Source organism: Cloeon dipterum, chromosome 1 (genome assembly GCF_949628265.1).
Source record: "Cloeon dipterum chromosome 1, ieCloDipt1.1, whole genome shotgun sequence".
NCBI classification, from domain to species: Eukaryota; Metazoa; Arthropoda; class Insecta; order Ephemeroptera; family Baetidae; genus Cloeon; species Cloeon dipterum.
The window spans coordinates 27,810,591-27,821,881 of record NC_088786.1 but is presented as its reverse complement, the minus strand read 5'-3'; the positions used below and the strand labels follow the sequence as shown (position 1 = coordinate 27,821,881).

The 11,291-nt window shown below is 36.3% G+C and overlaps 2 protein-coding genes across 3 annotated transcripts; both read right to left on the bottom strand.

Moving 5' to 3' along the window:
- Positions 1-91: 91 nt before the first annotated feature.
- CycJ (Cyclin J) lies at positions 92-3,264 on the bottom strand. Its single transcript, XM_065475520.1, has 7 exons — positions 3,117-3,264; positions 2,411-2,538; positions 1,676-1,847; positions 1,494-1,612; positions 1,250-1,427; positions 1,028-1,196; positions 92-976 (listed from the first exon to the last, which is right to left on the bottom strand). The coding sequence occupies exons 1-7, from the start codon at positions 3,118-3,120 to the stop codon at positions 733-735; spliced, it is 1,014 nt and encodes a 337-aa protein (XP_065331592.1). The 5' UTR covers positions 3,121-3,264; the 3' UTR covers positions 92-732.
- A 1,591-nt stretch (positions 3,265-4,855) lies between these two features.
- Positions 4,856-10,699, bottom strand: LOC135933889 (putative leucine-rich repeat-containing protein DDB_G0290503). 2 transcript variants are annotated; one of them, XM_065475298.1, is made up of 15 exons: positions 10,584-10,699; positions 8,642-8,964; positions 8,369-8,580; positions 8,102-8,310; positions 7,936-8,042; positions 7,740-7,884; positions 7,302-7,684; positions 7,082-7,247; positions 6,529-7,020; positions 6,044-6,241; positions 5,845-5,988; positions 5,620-5,790; positions 5,500-5,565; positions 5,342-5,443; positions 4,856-5,255 (listed from the first exon to the last, which is right to left on the bottom strand). In XM_065475298.1, the coding sequence occupies exons 2-15, from the start codon at positions 8,923-8,925 to the stop codon at positions 5,244-5,246; spliced, it is 2,691 nt and encodes an 896-aa protein (XP_065331370.1). In that variant the 5' UTR covers positions 8,926-8,964; positions 10,584-10,699; the 3' UTR covers positions 4,856-5,243. The 2 variants fall into 2 exon arrangements, with proteins under 2 accessions (XP_065331370.1, XP_065331369.1); XM_065475297.1 differs by lacking the exon at positions 10,584-10,699 and adding an exon at positions 10,229-10,332.
- Positions 10,700-11,291: the final 592 nt, after the last annotated feature.

Here is an 11,291-nt window from a genome sequence, read left to right as displayed (position 1 = left end):
TAAATTTAAATATGAAAAATTACACACCACAGGACTTAAAAGCAAGGTTTCTATGGGCATAGCACAATGAAACGCCAACATACTGTTTATGTTTAAATAATAAGTTTAGTCTGCTATAAATATTTTTTACAAATAACATTACACACTCAAATTCCATTTGATGTAGCATCTGTCTACAAGCTCGCTTCTTTCAAATTTAACGTTGCAATGCGAAATAATATTATTTAACATATGACCAGACAAACCTCTTTTCAAAATACCGATCATGGAAATTTAACGATTTTTGAACAATACTACTTGCTTTATTGCAAAGAATATGCTTTAAGTTTTTTAAATTCATATTGTGAAAGGAGATTCTTCAACAGCAAGAGGTGGCATCTCTGACTATAGTGTGCCATCCAGCAATATAAGTGTGTTGGTCAGTGCGGACTCACGTTATATAAATATACAATGGATATTTCACTATTTTCTTCAAAGATTAACATCAAAATGAAATAAGCCAAAAATGACTGAACTGCTTGGTGCGACTGGCAAAAAAACGCCCTAAAGTGTCTAAAAGGCAATTATACTACAGACAAGGCGTAAAATTATCAGTCAATCATACCTAAAAGAGGCAAAGTAGTTCATGATTCTAAATCACGTGGAATAACCGTAAGACACAGTTCTTAACTAGTACTTTCAGTCTTTAGTAATAATTATTAGTGACTGATCTCCTTTAATTTTCTGACGCACTCACTTCATTTCACAATCATCAAAGAGTACTCGACGATGAACGCAATCACCGCTATCCCCCGAGGATCTAGCAGTGACTGACGGACTCTGTTCTTGAGACATGGGGCAAAACTGCGTATTTCTGACACTGGTTGAGCAAGCTGTTCCACTCGTTTCCTGAGGTGGTAAGGAATCTGGTGTTGAAAACGCACTTCTGTAGCCAGAGTCGTTCGGTGAGCTTTCTTCAAGTTGATACACAAGCAATCTGCAAAAAATTCACTGTAGTTTTAATGCAATAATTTATTTGTTACTTTACTTATCATATCTTTGAGCTATCTTAAAGGCAGGTTGAAGGTTGATTATGCTCAGCTTTGTTAGCTCCTCAAACTTCAGAGGCCAAACTGGATGCAAGCCCAAATGATGGCGAGCCTTAATGAAGCAGACCGAGGCCATCCAAGATGGGGAAACTTTAAGCGACCACAAATCTTTGAGTAGGAGTTAATATCATAAATCACTCAAGTTAACTTTAGTCAGTTACCGAGTAGCATGTGGTCAAGCATTTCCTGAAGATGGTCCCGCAGGGCCAATCTTAGCTCATTTTCAGTGAACTCTGGCCTTTGGTTAAAATCGGCCTCAGTCAGCCCAGTGACAAGGAAGAAGTAGACAAAGTGAGCGACTGTCGGTACGTGCAGATTCCAATCCAAGTAACGGAAAACCTATATTACGTTGATGGTCCAAATTATTAGAAGTTAAGAAAATGTCATTAACAATAAATTATTCACCCGTAACTCAATCTGGAAAATTACATCCTTAGAAATAGCCTGCTCCATATTATGTGGATTCTCAATGATGAACATTTCATTAAAGGTGGGAACATCGGACGTTTTTTCTTCAAACTTGGCTACAATTGAATTTTGGAATTAATACATTACCTACTCTCATTTGACAAAAGAAAAATTTTAACCTGCGATAGAAAGAGCTGCTGTGGCAACTAGCCTTAATCGAAAAGGTCTGATCTCATGCTCATCCATAAACGAGTCTAGTATGTAACAGGCCAGGTGCAAAGTCAGTAGGTTGAAATTGAACTCCTTGCACACGCTCTTCATCCAAAGCACAAGTTCATTGCGGTATTCTTTCTATTAAATTAACGCACATAATTACTAAATTTAAATTGTTTAAAACAAATTAATTAATTTATAATCCACAGTAAAAATGTAAAATTAAAAAAAATATAGATACGCTTTAATAATTTTGGGTTCTTATGTAATAAAATTTGGATCAGGAACTAAACAACCACACTCTCGTTCCTTTCTTGAATAATCCTTTTCTTAATGACACTAATAAACACAAACATGAAAAATGATAAACTGTTAAGTGCCAAAAGAGCTGCTGTGCTGTGCAGTATGAGAGCGTGGGATATTTTCTTTTTCATTTTTTTTTTTTTGCAATTTTTGTCTTCCACCCGTGTTCGCCTATGCTAGTTGCCATTGTAAAATACATTTTTATTATAGATATTCATTCGTTAATGGTTTTAGCTTTATTCATTCTCAAAGAAAAAAGTAATAAACATTGTAATTATTAATATTTTTAACCACCCATTTTTATTATTTATTAATTTTTAAAAGTTTGGGCAGTTTATTTTTGAATGTATTAAATTCAGTTGATTTTTCAATGATGATTATTTTTAAGTTTGTCTTACCTGGGGCGATAACATGTAATTGCCTTTACGTCGCTTCTCTTGCCCTATAAGAGAAACGAAAAACTCCAACTCGTATTCCTCCGTCCATTCAAAGTTACAATGCCTCATCATTAAATTATCGATAGAGCCTGTAAAGTTAGTTATAACTTTTATCAATTAATTTGCATTAATAAATTAATAACCACCCTTCTGAAGAGACTTCACGATTGATTATTTACGAAATTAATTTGTAAAGTACGTAAATTAGTACCAAAAATTTATTAAAAAATGTAGGAAAAATTCCAGATAATATTGTAGTACACAGGGCTGCGAGTTTTGTGATTTTTTTATTTTTCAAATTTAACAGGGGAGGTTTAGGATCTCCAGGTGTATGGTGCCAAAATTTAACCAGAGCATTTCGGAGTGATGGAGGAAATCTCCGGGTAAATAGATGACAATTCTACCAAACATAAAATATAATATGGAAAAGTCACAGTTTTCGCCGCCGAATTACAGTTTTCGCCACCCCTACTTTTACAACATGGAATTCTCATAAGAACTGGCGAGATGTTGTGTAGCCCGGCAGAAACCTTAACTTTTGCCATAATATTTTGTTTTTGTTCTTTAAAAATGCTTTAAGCTGGTCACTGGGGGTCGTTAAAGTGCAATATTGGACTGCGTAAAATAATAATTTAAATTAACTACATATTTATTTACATGTAATTACCCATTTCAGACAAGATGATGATGGTTGCAAATCACTACGCGGCTGAAGAAAAATTGATGTCGCTTGCTAGGTATGGTCAATCCCTGAATGCTTTCATTTTAGCTACTTCAAATTAACGTTGATATTGATACCATCACTCAATAACACACTGACGTAAACAATAAACGGTCAACACTAAACTTACAAGTTACAATCCACTTCGTATAAATAGTTGCGACAGCTCATCAGATCGTATTTGCTTTTACTTTTACCACGGAAGCAAATAAGACAAAACAATGCCGTGACATGTCAAGCTGTGTATGCTACCTTTTTGCATTGATGTATTTTCGGAATTTTATCGAGTCAAGTATGTGCGTGCACTGCCACCTTTCAAAAATATGTTGAAAACAATCCAGGATGGACCGTGAGCTTACTGCAGCCGCCTATACGTGACAGATTCTTGTTCGAGCACGTTAACTGCACACACCTGATATGTTTGAGTAGGAATGCAGCAACATGGAAAGTCACAAAAAATAATTTTCCAGGATAATGCACTATTTATTTGATTCCTAACTGATCTCTATTTTAACCTAAATATCGACAAACGACACACATTCTACCGTCAACTGCACCTGTAATTTAAATCAAAAACTCATTCTAATTAATAATCTGCGCAATTCTGTAGCGGGTACGACGAGATGGAGATCAGGTTAAAGCTGCGAGAGATTCAGGACATGTCTGACTGCAATGTGCGGTTATTAAAATTATGTACGCACAGGCCACACGACAAAAGGTGCATTATTATAGGGTTTCTCACTCTTTTATACAATCTCTGATAACATACCTCTGCAAATGTAGAAAAAGATGCATATGGTAAAGTTACAGTTTCTGCCGCGTTACACATCTCGCCAGTTCTTATGAGAATCCCATGTTAAAGTAGGGGTGGCGAAAACTGTAACTCGGCGGCGAAAACTGTAGCTTTTCCATACGATGCGTTTTGAGGTTCAGTGTGGGAGTGTTAAAATGAGTCAAAAACATTATTAATTTTACTGAGCATATTTTCCCAACTTATCAAGCTACATTATTTCTGTTACCCATTCTTGACATAATATTAATTTTTTAGTCTTTTAGATTGCATAGACATAGTAGTTTAAGTTATTATGAAACTTTCAAAGGCCTCAAATATCAATAAATTATTTTCAATCAATGAATTCTATACTTGTATTTCCCAACAATACAAATAAGTTGCGTTGTTACAAATTTTTCTCGTGACGTCATTCATGTATGTATTACAATTTATGACAAACGTTGGAAAATTGAGTAATTTAGAGTGTGGGATGAATTTTACGCACAATAAATTTAATTAATATGCGATTGTAGCTAGTGGATAATTCACCTTGTGTCGCAATTGAGACCCCGCCTGACCCACCCCATCATGCCCCCATCTGGCTCACTCACTCAATTGCCAGTGTATGCCTGTGGTGCTTCACTCAGCCACCACCCCAAGACCCATGTCAATCATGCCAAATTGTGCCTGTAGCCATTGAAAGAGCGTACAATTTTTCAATTTGAAGAACCTGCGTCTTCAACGCCCGAAAAATGAATTTTCTCCCACAACATAATATCACTGGCCCCTTTGGTTTTTATTACCAACACTTGCAATTCCAACCCCAATTGTTGCTAGATACATTTAATCCTCGCGGTCTTACAGGTGATAAATTTGAAATATTTAAACCATTCATTCAATAAAACTATATAGCTTGGCTATTGAGCATAAAATATATTTATATTGATTCATTTTATTACTTTTGTTCAGCCTGGCAATTTAAGCGATCTAGAATATTTTTAACATTCTAACAAATGAAAAGCCACAATATTGGACTAAGCAATGTAACAACAAAGCAGGTAAAACCAAAGCATCAACAATTGCGATTTCCAGACAGTTTTAACAGAAACGATAACACGGATAACACATTTTTGTCTCTGCTGTTACGTCAGTGTACGCAGCTATATAAGCGTGTGTTACTACTTCAATGAAAATATTTTCCACGCTAACATGAGCTAATCATTAATTAAAAATAAAACAAACAAAAGATGCCACCTACTTCATGTGACTTCAAGAAAAAGCACAATACATCCAGAGACAATTTAACCACGGAACTGCAAAAAAGAGATCAAAATTGCTTCTAAGAAATAACTTTCTAAAAAATAACTTTCTAAAGAAAGTTATTTTAAAATACTTTTACCTTCTTGGCCTTCGCAGGGCCATCACCACTGGCCGTTGTCAAACGCTTCATGGGCGTTGGATATCGCCTCTCATTCTGCTTGCTACTCTTTCCTGCTTCAACCTGTATTTTATATAAAGTATGTTTATTGTGACATTAATAATATATATTCCCATTACATTTTGATGCATCTCATCTTCTTCATCATAACTTGAAATTTTCCTCATCGGAGACCTCAGTTGTGTCTGTAAATATAAACCATTAGTGGTTGCAAATTTTAACCTAATTAAAGCTACTACCTTTCGAGGCGTAGTTGGCACTGCCTGTGTTTTGACAGGCGTTCCAGGAGTCAAGTTTCCCGAACTGATGAAATCCTCTTCCCCGTCCCAGCTAATGAAGCTCACATTGTCTCTGAACCTGATCTTCTTGGTGAACAGCCTCTTGGTCTTATCAGGACCCCTCATAATTGACTGCAAGCACATGTTAATATTAAGGGAAGATAATCTCATATTAAAAAACCATACTGTCTTGGATGCGACCACTTCAAAATTTAACTTTTTGGTGTTGGTTTGGCTTGACTGAGAGAGCCTCACAATTTCAGCATCCTTTGAAGTGATCAATTGCTCAGAGAATTTGATCTTTTCCTTCAACTTCTGCTTTTGAGACTCCTGACAGAGATATTGCAACATAGTTATTAAGTAGGGATTAAAACCTAAAGCGTACATATTTGTCAGCAGTTTCATCCAAATTCTTGATTGTATTCGAAAGCTGCAAGTTCAGCTGTGCTACTTTAGCCTCCAATTCTGCGACGTGCTTGTTCATCTGCTCAACTTTACTCACTAGTTTGCTATTTTCAGCAACTGAATCATTAAGCTTTGCTTCATGGGCGCTCAGCTCCTCTTCACTGGCTTTTTTCAAGTCCTGCGGAGTGAAAGAGATAAAATACATAACGAAAAAAATTGAAAGAAAAATATCATATTCCCAGCTCCAAGTGCAAAGCAAATGATTTGATTTTTGCTCAAACCCCTTAACTGTTAGGCAACCTGTGACAGTGGCGTGCGCAGCGAAATAGCATGCACTTGAGTTGCAGGGGCACAAAAAATGGATGGGAAAAATGATAATTTAATAGGTATACTTTCAGTGCAGACTATTTTCAACTCCAATAATCATGTTGCAACTTAAGGGAACTAAGCAAAATTATTACATACAGCGATAGTCTGTTCAAGCTCAGCAGCATGCTCATCCTTTTCTTTGAGGGCTTCCTCAAAATCACTGATAGCCTGGTCCTTCCTCTCAGCGTCTTGAATGCTTTCAGCCTTGGCTTTAGAGATCTTTGCCTTCAACTCTTTCTTCTCCTTCTCCAAATTGTTAGCCTTGGTCTCAAGTCGTTTCAATTTGGTTTCCGCAGAGTTTTTCTCAGAGTTGGTGTTTTTTAGGGTCTTTTCCAACTCCTTTTTCTCACTGAGCAGCACTTCTTTTTCAGTGGCTGCCTCCTTCAGCTGATTTTGCATCTGCGAAATCTCTTCTTCAAAACGCACGACATTTTCCTGAAGCATTTTGCTTGTTTTCAGTAGAGCGTCAATTTCTTTGGCTTTTCCATCAAGTTCTTTGTTGAGGTTGCTGGTTTTGCTTTCCAAAGCTTTCCTCTCATTTGACCTTAGCTCCAAGGCTTCATCCAGTGAGATTTGCAGTGTGCTGATCTGTTGTACCATAAAATATCATGAATTTTTTATACAAAAGAATCTATGGCAACTAATTAACCTGATTGATTAAGTTAGTAATAGCCTCATCTTTCATAGCCAGTTCTGTTTTAGATTTGGCCAACAAACTGCTGAGCTGAGCGACTTTGTTTGTCATTTCCCCTGATTCTGTTTCATTGGATGATTTCAGCACATCCAAAGTGAGTTGCAGACTCTCCCTCTCTTTCCTAATGAAAGCGAAAATTAGGAACAATTAATTTGAAAAAAGAGTAAAGTATTACATTTCAAGTTCCACTTTGTTTTGCAAGTTGGATATTATTTCCCTGCTTTGCTGCAGTTTATCCAAAGCACTTTTCATTTCTCGTTCCAAGTTTTCATTCTTCACTCTCAGCGAACCAGCCTCCAAGGCAAGCTCTTCAAGTTGAGCTTTTCCCTGGCAAAACAGGAGTTTGGTCTCCACAAGCAAGCTTTCCAATTCAGAGCATTTGGAATTGCTCGTTTCACATTTTTCCAAGAGGTTTTTTATCTCTTCCGACGCATTGAAGGAAGCAACCTTCAGTTCTTCAATTTCTGCTTCAAGAGGGGCAATCCCGCTGACCTTTTCTTCCAAGCTGGTCTTTTCAGACAGCATAGCGTCCAAACTGGAGATCTTTTCATGAAGCTCCTGAAAAATTAAATTTTGTTTTGACAATTTAAAGCATATTTTATTCGAGAAATACCTGTTGGACAGCAGAGAGTTGGCTTGAGAGCAAACAAATTTCTGACTCCTTTGAAGCAACGCTTGCAATCAGTTCAGTTGTTTCCCTCTCCAACTCATGGATTGTATTAAGCTTGCTTTGCAATTCAGACATACATTTCTCTAACCTAGAAGATTTTTTTAAGAAAGGAGCACGAAGAAGTTAATAATCTTAATACTCAGCATTTTTCTCAGAGAGAAAACAATCTCTCTCAGCAATAGCAGTCTCCAATTTCTCCCTGTCCGCATCAAATATCATCTGCTTCTCTTTAGAGGTTTCCTCGAGCTACAAAAAGTTAAGGTTTCACTAATTCAAAGTAGATAATAACATTAAAATATAGCTACTTGTTTCAGTTGGGAAGAAACACTCTCATTTAGAGTTTTCAACTCAATAAGCTCAGCATCCTTCTGGCTTATCTGCTCAGCGAGTTTATCCTCCCTACTTCTAGCAGCATTTTCAGCCTCTTTGACGTCATCCAACATCTTCGCAGATTCTTGTTTCATTGCAGACACCTCCTCCAAAAGTTTCTGCCTTGCTTGCTTCTCAAAGTTAACTGAAAATTAAAAAAGAGGAAGCATTTTCAAAACTATGTAACCCACGTGCCAATATACATTTTTGAACGATGCAATCTCGCTGATGTGAGACTTCATTAAGAGTCTTCTGGCAATCTCGAGTCTTGATAACAAGAGCCTCAAGCTCTGTCAGGTACTCGAGCTGCACTGTTTTCATTAGGTCTTTCTCTTCCGTACATCTCTTTAGAGTGTCTGACAAAAACTTGATATGCTCCTGCAGCGTGCTGCATATATTCCTGGTGGACTCAACCCTGAATAATTCAAGATATCAATATTCAATTCATAACTAATTAAGCAAGCAGAATTATATACTTGACAATGATGTTCCCACGTTTGAGCAGTTCATACTGCAGTTTGTGTGAGAGAGATTCTGAGTGCTGCTGCAGATTAATCAAATTCTTCGTCATTTCCTTGATGGTGCTCTGCAATTCAGCTATTTTGCTGTCTCTCTGCTTAACTTCACTTTCCAATTGCATTTTCATCTTAATCACACTATCAGTTGTTGTTTGCAAGTGAACTGTGAGGCTGGTTGATTGGTTGTCCTTGGTCGCCCCTGCAGCCAAAACATGCTGCCTCTCTTGATGTTGTTTCTGCATCTTGCTGGAGCTGGTTAGCTACTCACTCCAAAGAATTAACTGAAATCATAAATGAATTTTTGGAATGTTAAATTTTAACATTACAGAAAATCAATCACTTTTAGCTTTGAAATACATTGATGACTATATATTTGTAGGGTTTCATATATTATGAGACTTGATTTATTCAAAGCTCTCTAATGTAAAGCAGAACTTAAGTCATTTTTATCAATTATAAAAATTTGTTACTATAAAGATTTCCCAATGATTACTTGATTGACTATTTAATATTTATATTAATCTGGACATTATAGGGTGCAGACTATTTAAAAAAAAGGCGAAGTCTTCAGCACAAAAGGGCCCTGATCTTTTGACCTCTTGATCCTAATATATGATTATTTTATTGCATTGCTCCCTCTTAATTAACTGCTGAGAGGGATGTTTCGTTTGAAAGTTTGCCACGAAGGAAATTTTCCAGGGTTCGCATAGCCTGCATTTTTCTGGAAAAACCCACCGCATCGCAAAAAACGCTGTTTGCGCAGGTTTAAAATGTACATATTCGCGCCTTTTTCCAAAAAAAATATATTTAAATATTTAATGCTTAATGTTGGAAGACACAAATAATTAATTTAAAAAGAAAATCTAATTCTAGTGCCACCGAGTTCACATTTCAATGGATTTTTGTTATTTAATAAAATTTTTGATACTCTATCTTGTCAGGCGCAGAATATGATCTTTCTAGACGTCAAATTTAGAAAAACTCGAAAACATAATTTGAGGGGTTTTCCAGTTTTTTTTCCGCCAACATCAAGTGGTACATAATATAATAAGACAAGTGCATTGCAAAATTGGCGAATCCCGATTTCTTGCAGGAGATCCAACAAGTTAATGTATGCGTATTTAAGATTTTCATAGTCAATATGAAGTCTGTCTCCAACGATCGGAGCTTGAAGAATTCTTGAAATTCGAAATGAACAAGTTGCAAAATGAAAATATGAACGATATGAACATTATTTCATGTATCTACATATTTATGAATGATCCATGTAATATGTTACATAATGCGAATCTATACCATTATTTAATTAGTACATTAATAAAAATACATATGCCTACTATTATTTCCTTTCAGGAAGTCACAAATTCTGATGATCGCCCGCGACGCCAGTGTCTTAACTGTTCTACGCACCGCTCCCGCAATATTCATATTATCATTATGTATGTATGTACACAAAATCAAAATTCTTAGCGCCTATGTAAATGAAAAATCAGAGAAAAGTGTAAAAAAGGATTTATGTATGTATGTACCACGAAAAAAATATACCTTGAATTCTGCAGTGACAACGGAGATTCAACTGCTTCGTTTGAATTGAAATTCGTTAGTTCGTTACGCAAGATTATGCAACTCCATCTGGGAAATGAAATCGATGAAATCATTCATTTATCAAATCGTCTTGGTATCATAGCGGAAAAATTGCGCAACTTTCAACAACCAAACGCGAATTTCCAATTTCCTTGTTGCAATTAATTGCAAGAAAAGGGGAACAATCAATTCGACAATGTAAATATGGGTGATTGATGAGCGATGCGCAATTTTACCGCGACCAGGACGAAATAAGTACACACCACACTTTTTGGAATAGATCAAAAGACATAAGAGAACAAACAGGTGCGTGTACCAATCAATTCAAGTCTAGCGTCAAACGTAACAAGTCGTTGGTTGCCGGTTGTCTTTCCAAAACCCAAGAATGAAACGTTCTAGTTCAACACGTTCGCGTTCGCGCCTGGCCGCCCGCCTGCGTGGCGCGTGCCCCCTGTTAATTAATATTATGTATTTTTCTTTGTGGCCATAGCCTTAACTAGAGCCTTAACCCCTTCCTCTCCCCTCTGATTGTAGAGAAATAGACAGTGATGACTGATGAGCTAATTGCAAGGATAAATTGCAAATATGTACATCAAGCTTTTTAATCATGTTGAGCTCTTTATTTGAAGTTCAAAAGATCAGAATTTCTCACCTTGACATGTACAAGAATTTTGGCTCATTGTCAGGGGAAGGGGTGGAAGCTTATGTAGTGAATATAAGATCACTTTTGCGTTACCGCGAATATATTAATTAAATTAATACTGTACGTTAATTCAAGGACCATAATATATTACAATAATGCTCAGTATTATAATACGTATCATACGATAGTAAAAATAAATAAATTTAATTTAAGTTTCATAATTAATTAATTATTGTATGTACCAGAACTATATTTATCATATTTATACATGGAATACCCCACTTCTCGGTACAATCGTATAATGTAATTCTTATGGAAAAAACGAGTGTAAGTGAGCGAGAAGTGAATGATGAGGGCGAGGGTACTGTGATGTGTGTTGCA

What these genes read in the sequence shown, in the direction of transcription:
- LOC135933889 (XM_065475298.1), bottom strand. Translation starts at nt 8,925, where the DNA reads ATGCAGAAACAACATCAAGAGAGGCAGCATGTTTTGGCTGCAGGGGCG. An exon ending in CGTGGGAACATCATTGTCAA is followed by an intron (nt 8,581 to 8,641) that starts GTATATAATTCT and finishes TGAATTATTCAG; the next exon opens with GGTTGAGTCCACCAGGAATA. An exon ending in AACAAAGTGGAACTTGAAAT is followed by an intron (nt 7,248 to 7,301) that starts GTAATACTTTAC and finishes CGCTTTCATTAG; the next exon opens with GAAAGAGAGGGAGAGTCTGC.
- CycJ (XM_065475520.1), bottom strand. An exon ending in AGCAGCTCTTTCTATCGCAG is followed by an intron (nt 1,613 to 1,675) that starts GTTAAAATTTTT and finishes ATTCAATTGTAG; the next exon opens with CCAAGTTTGAAGAAAAAACG. An exon ending in GCTTGACCACATGCTACTCG is followed by an intron (nt 1,197 to 1,249) that starts GTAACTGACTAA and finishes TCCTACTCAAAG; the next exon opens with ATTTGTGGTCGCTTAAAGTT.